The sequence below is a fragment of the Brachypodium distachyon genome, chromosome 4 (genome assembly GCF_000005505.3).
Source record: "Brachypodium distachyon strain Bd21 chromosome 4, Brachypodium_distachyon_v3.0, whole genome shotgun sequence".
NCBI classification, from domain to species: domain Eukaryota; kingdom Viridiplantae; phylum Streptophyta; class Magnoliopsida; order Poales; family Poaceae; genus Brachypodium; species Brachypodium distachyon.
Genome location: NC_016134.3, coordinates 24,309,576 through 24,315,575, shown reverse-complemented (window position 1 = coordinate 24,315,575; position 6,000 = coordinate 24,309,576). Strand labels below are relative to the sequence as shown.

Here is a 6,000-nt window from a genome sequence, read left to right as displayed (position 1 = left end):
TAGCTGTGCTGTGCTGTGCTGCAGGGGCAAAGGACTAATGAGCATTATCTGCCCCCAAAGAGAGAAATGGGACAAACAGGGGTATTAATTCTCACCGTTTTTGTTTGCCTGCTGCACCTATCTCCTCTGAAACCCTTCCCTCTTTTTTTTTAAATTTCTTGGTGAGTTGAGAGATGGATGTAAATAAAACTGATGAGATGAGATCAGGCATGCAGTGCAGGGCAGGCCACAGTAAGAGCACCGACAGCAACTGCAGATTAAGCAAAGGGGTGCACCGTGCATGCGCATCATGTCATCAACAGTGGGCATGAAAGACACAAGACATGAGCAGAGATTTGCATCCCAGCTCATGCTCTCTCTTTGTTTTTGTGCATCATCTCCCATCACATTATATATCTAAATAAAATTCCTCAAATCACATATAACTATAATACCACACCAGAGCACAGATTAATCTAAGAAACCACACAGATATAATAATACCAAGGGAGAAATATTAAAAAAGTCAGAATTAATTCAATAAAACCCTCTGATCCATGACAAGACAAATGCTCAGCCAGGCACATCAGCCGCTGCTAGAGCTAGACTTAAAAGTCAGGGAAAAATGGCAGGGCAAAAAAAATGCAAGTCCAGGAATTTTTTTTTAATAATAACCGGAAGTTGAGCAGAGCAGCTCAGTTATGTCCTCCCCTACCTTATGCCAAGATTAAAAAAAAGACGACGACGATAATAATAATAACCACGGGCCTAGTTTCTTTGGGTTCTTCGTCCTCCCTCCCCGCAAATTAATAAAATCCGATCGGTCCGATAGAACAGTAAAAATAAACGCAAATGCTGGGTTTTTTGCTATGGCTAGCTAGCAGAATCACCAAGAACCACTGCCAATCTGATCGATCACTCGAGGTCGAGCTGCTGATCGTCCTGCCCGGGCTCCTGCTCCGGCGGCGGCGGCATGGAATTCACCGGCGCGGGCGCCATTGGAGGCTGGTCTTGATCCTGAGCTTGAGCTTCAGCTTGGGGCGAGTTTGGGGTGCTGGGGATGGGGAGCTTGTTGGAGGCGAGGTTATGTTTGTTGTTGTGCATCCACACCTTGAGCACCCGGCGCTTGACGCCGACCTCCTGGCAGAAGCGCTGCACGGCGGTGTCGTCGGCCCGCTGCAGCCGCCACCCCACGCGCTCCGCGAACGCCAGCATCCGCGCCTTCTGCTCCGGGGTGAACTTGGTGCGGAACCGCTTCTGCTGCGAAGAAGACGCCCCGCCGCCGCCATGGCCAAGGGAGCGGGAGAGCACCGCTCCCCCAATGCCATGGCCGCCCTCCATGATCTCGTCCGACTCCGAGGAGTGGATCATGTTGAGCGGCATCACGATCTGATGCGGGTGCTGCGGCGGGGGCAGGGCGGCGCGGGCGTAGGCGGCGCCGCCTCCAACGCCGTAGTGGTCTCCGGCGCCGGAGCTGGGGACGATGGGGCCCCTGGGGATGAGGTGGTGGGGCCCGAGGAGCAGACGGCGGTGGAGAGCGAGGTCGTCGTCGAAGTCCTTGCGGTGGAAGTTTCTGTGGCAGCCGCAGGCGGAGCACTTGAAGGCCTCCAGCGACCCTTCCTCGCCGCTCGGCATGAATTCGCCGCAGCCATCAGTAGCATTTCCCCCAATCGCCGCGGCATGGTTCTTCAGACATTCCCTGTACTTCACCATTGCCAGCGGCGCTCCCCCGGCGCCATTGCCAGCCCGAATCCCAGCTCCAGCTCCAGCGCTTGCAGCAGCAGAGCGCTTCTTGCCGCCAATGCCAATGGCGGCAGCAGCGTTGTTGTTCGCCACCTCAGCAGCAGGCATCAGAGGAGCCGTCATCTGCTGCTGCCCGTTGTGGGCGGCGGCGGCATGGGAGTGGCCGGCGCCGGAGACTACGACGGAGCCAGCGGCAGCGGCAGGACCGTAGGAGGCGTTCATGGGGATCGGGAGCTCGCCGCGGGTGGTGCCGGAGAGATCCATCCTTGCTTCTGCTTGCCTTCTCTGCAGCGGCACAATGGAAACCATGAGAAATTACACAGAGGAAAAATTGTCAGTGGCCTGATTCAATCGGCTCTCTCACGAGGACGCTAACAAAATTCTCAGTGTTTCTTGGGACTCGAAACAGGAAGGCACTAAAGTATAAAGTAAAGAGAGAGAGAGAGTATGTGTGTGTGGAGAACAAAAAGGAAACCGAGGTGCATGTATGGTATGCTGTGGTGTGGGATCTTGGGGACCTTATCAAGAAGATACTACTACAACCACTTGCAAACTCTCTCCAAGATGGAGGAGATGAGCTTATTAATCTAAGCTACTCTATAGTTTGCATGCTCAATTGGACCATGGAAGAAAAATGCAGATATTTTATAATATTATCCTATTAATTCCTCCTAGTCCTAGCTATCTCTATCTAGCTTATCAGCCTCTACTGTGTTGAGCTACTCTTGCCCCCCTCCCCAGACAAACAAGTAGATTAGAAGAAGGAAGAAGGGAGGAGATGCTTAAGAAGAGAGAAGACAGCTGCTGCTACTCACTATAACTAGCCAGTGGAAGGATGCATGGAGGAAGGGGAGGATGAACAGTCGAGCTCTTCTTGGGCAAAGAGAGGGAGGGAGGGGTGCTTACTTTGTGGAGGTTTTACTAGTTACTCTTACGACTACATATACACCACCACTACTAGTACCAGCTAGTTTTTTCTTTGTGGACTAAATGCACAACAACAAGGACTAGAAACTAAAGGAGGAGGAGCTTCATGTGCAGATGTTAATTCTTTGTGTTTATGTGTGTGTGTGAGACAGTGAGAGAGACCATCCAGAGGGTTTTTTCTCCCTACACTGCTATGCACAGTGGGAAGAGAGAGAGAGACCAAAAGCAAACGGACCTTGTGTTTGTTTGTCAAGGGCTAATCAAGAGGACAAAGAAGGGGCAAGGCCTCCAGTGTTTGCAGCTTCCACCATTGTAGTGAAGTGACTAGGGGGCTATAGCCTATAGGGCCTAGGGCACATCACACAAAGTGCCAACAGAAAGAAAATAGTATACGAGGGAATGGAGATGGTGGAAGGAGATGTGGGCGCCTGTGAAGGGGGGTGGAGAAGTGAAGAAGGCAAGGCTAGAGGAAGGAGGACAAGGGAGGCTGTCTTCAAGCGCTTTGCTTTGCTTGCACTATCAGGAATGCAAGCTTATCACTTGATTGCTTGACTTCATTGCTTCAGTAAAAAAGCTTGCTCCATGGAGAGGGTGAGAGAGAGTGAGAGGGGCAGGCTGTGGTGTGTCAGAAGAGAGAGAGAGATGGGAACAAGACGGGCATGCCTTGCCTCCACTGTGCCTGTGATTTCTGTCAATTTGCTTGTTTTAAACACCCCAAAACCTCTTTTCTCTCTCATCTTAAGGGGTGAGAGGGGGGGGGGGCAGAATGCTAGAGTAGCTAGAGGTTTCCTGAAGAACTGAGAAGAATGGATCGAGTTAGGAATTAATGCCCCTCATGGGCTCTAGTATGTATACCATCACAAACCCCTTGTGCTGGGTATTTAATTCTCATGCATAAGCAAGCGTAATATCAAATTCTATAGTCCGACCCCATCAATTCATGGACAGTGTTTCCCCTGATCACAGGTCATAACTGCTGCTACGAGATGGATGTAACGGCATCACTTTAATACTATGCATGGTGCTTCTAATTTTTTTTCCCTCTTCACATAGACAAATGTATTCTATTTTGAACACTAGCTTCTTCACATGACACAAAACATATATAGTTGGATTTTTAAAACTAGTAATGCAAGTTATCATGTTCGACTAACACAACTGAAGAAACTATTTTCACATTTACAAGTATACCTACCAGTTTTACATGCTTGATGTGAAAGAAAACTGAAAAAAACATCTAATTTGCGTATGCTCTTAAAGTAACGCCAGTACATATTAAATTAAGCACATTGCAACCACATGAAAATTTAAGTCCATATATATCAATCATTGTAGAACTTCATGGTAAATTGAAGAAAAGAAAAACATTGCTGAAACTATTGAGGTATAACATGTATGTTTCAAGAGAAAAAGACGTGGCATTTAGAAATAGCATGTCAACCAAATTCAGTAAGCACAAAAGAAATAAGAATCCTCATGCATACAAGATGGAATTAGCAAGAAAGAAATCATGGGGCAGTAAGTATAACTAAGAGAATGTAGTATATAAGTGTCAGCAATGGGTATAACACTCTGCATAATTCACCAATGAATGGGTACTTACAAAATTCATAACAAAAACTATCCAAACCTAACTCATGTTCTCCTATATATTGGCATAAGGTTATGAAAAAAGAATTAAGCTGGATGCATATGTTTCTACATTGGAGTACTAAAAGAAAGTTGTAAGTAACAGTATTATCAGGCTCAGTCGTCAGGTTGTAGCAGAGCATAGTGGGTTTGTCTGTATCATCATTGTGCCCTAAGAGTTGACCACCACACCCCCTCTCCTAAGGATACCCCCCGTGACCACCACTAACCAATCATCTGATGCTTCCTGGAAATGTGCAAGCATAAAAAATAACAGCACTGGAATTCTCGGCAAAAAAATGATTCTTGTACCTATATTTTTTTTCTTCTAATATTACATGGCAGAGCTCCTGCCTTTTTCGGAAAAAAAAACAGCACTGGAATGTGCATGCTCTGGAGGCTAACAGCAGATATGTCAGTGACACCAGCAATTAACGAACAGATTAGGGGGCGTCTTAAAAAAAGAAAAAGAAAAAGAATAATCAGTCTACAACTTTCCCCTTTGGGCCAGCATGTGCACGGCAGCACCCCTGATTAGAGTGACTTGTATGTCCTAATTAAGCATGGCCTACTGTTAGCTGACTCTCTGCATCCACAAGATGCCATCTCGGAGATTCTTATCATTTGGCCATCTATCATGATGAATTTGGAGCTAGCACCTACTGTACTCCATGCATCATCACCTTGGGGTGTGCAAAGATATTACTGTCATTAGGCCCACTTAATACTAGTCTTGGATCCTGCAACTTTTTTTCTTTGTCTGTTTGCCTGTCTGAATGCCTAGAAACTAGTGACTAGTGATAGCGTGGTGATGCCCCTCTAACGGCACAACATTCTCTTCCGAAAGAAATAAAATTGCCAAAGTCTTTTTTAACAACACACGCATGCACACAGCTGCACTTGGGATTAGGGCATATGCAAACATGATGAGATTAAACTAATGATCACCTCGGAGGAATAAGATTCCCTTTCCCCTGTGGGGAGAAAGGTCCTAATCACTTCTTTTGGTGGTGAATATTATGAAGTGGTGCTGGTCTGCTGGACATGCAAAGTGCCTCACAGAATGATCATCTTTAAGGTACAGCAAACAAGACACCCTCCTTTTTCTTTCTATCAACTGAATGTCCCCCTAGATCACGAGGAATGTTCATCCTAGATATGGTCTTTGGGAACAATATAAGGCTGGATCATCCAAGAATATCTCTCTTGCTCAACGGGAAAGGATTAGAGATGCCTGGATCCTTAGCTTTTCTCTCCCTCTGGGTTTATGTGCTCATGCATTTTTTTTCTTGAATTTCTTTTTTATTTTGTCTCTCATCTTTGCGCATAGCCATCACTTTATTCTTCACTACTAGCTATTTTATTCTGACTTAAACTTCATCGCAAGCACCTTTTGACGCCCTTTTGTGTTTTTTCGGTTCATTTGCTCATCTTGACATTAATTTTTATGGGTTTCGGAATGTTGGTAAAAGGAGACAGCAGTACCTAGGCACCCGTGTGTGACTTGAAGACATTATTTTCTTTCATTCCTTTCTGTTAGGGTGATGCATGTAAAGCTTGTTGACTTGCAACAGTACAGTGCATACATATCTTTCTGTTAGGGTGATGCTTGTGGTCTAAAAATAGACTTAAGCAATATTGGGCTTTGGTCAAACTTGGTGTACATACATTGCTGGACTCAGGTCCGGTTCAGGCCCATCGTAGTACAGTACTCCACCGTCC

At 46.3% G+C, this 6,000-nt stretch overlaps 1 protein-coding gene across 3 annotated transcripts; it reads right to left on the bottom strand.

Moving 5' to 3' along the window:
• Nucleotides 1-477: 477 nt before the first annotated feature.
• On the bottom strand, nt 478-3,392 carry LOC100827193 (zinc-finger homeodomain protein 4). 3 transcript variants are annotated; one of them, XM_014902168.2, is made up of 2 exons: nt 2,885-3,392; nt 478-2,007 (listed from the first exon to the last, which is right to left on the bottom strand). In XM_014902168.2, the coding sequence occupies exon 2, from the start codon at nt 1,984-1,986 to the stop codon at nt 895-897; it is 1,092 nt and encodes a 363-aa protein (XP_014757654.1). In that variant the 5' UTR covers nt 1,987-2,007; nt 2,885-3,392; the 3' UTR covers nt 478-894. The 3 variants fall into 3 exon arrangements, with proteins under 3 accessions (XP_014757654.1, XP_003576116.2, XP_014757655.1); XM_003576068.4 differs by lacking the exon at nt 2,885-3,392 and adding an exon at nt 2,538-2,878; XM_014902169.2 differs by lacking the exon at nt 2,885-3,392 and adding an exon at nt 2,629-2,878.
• Nucleotides 3,393-6,000: the final 2,608 nt, after the last annotated feature.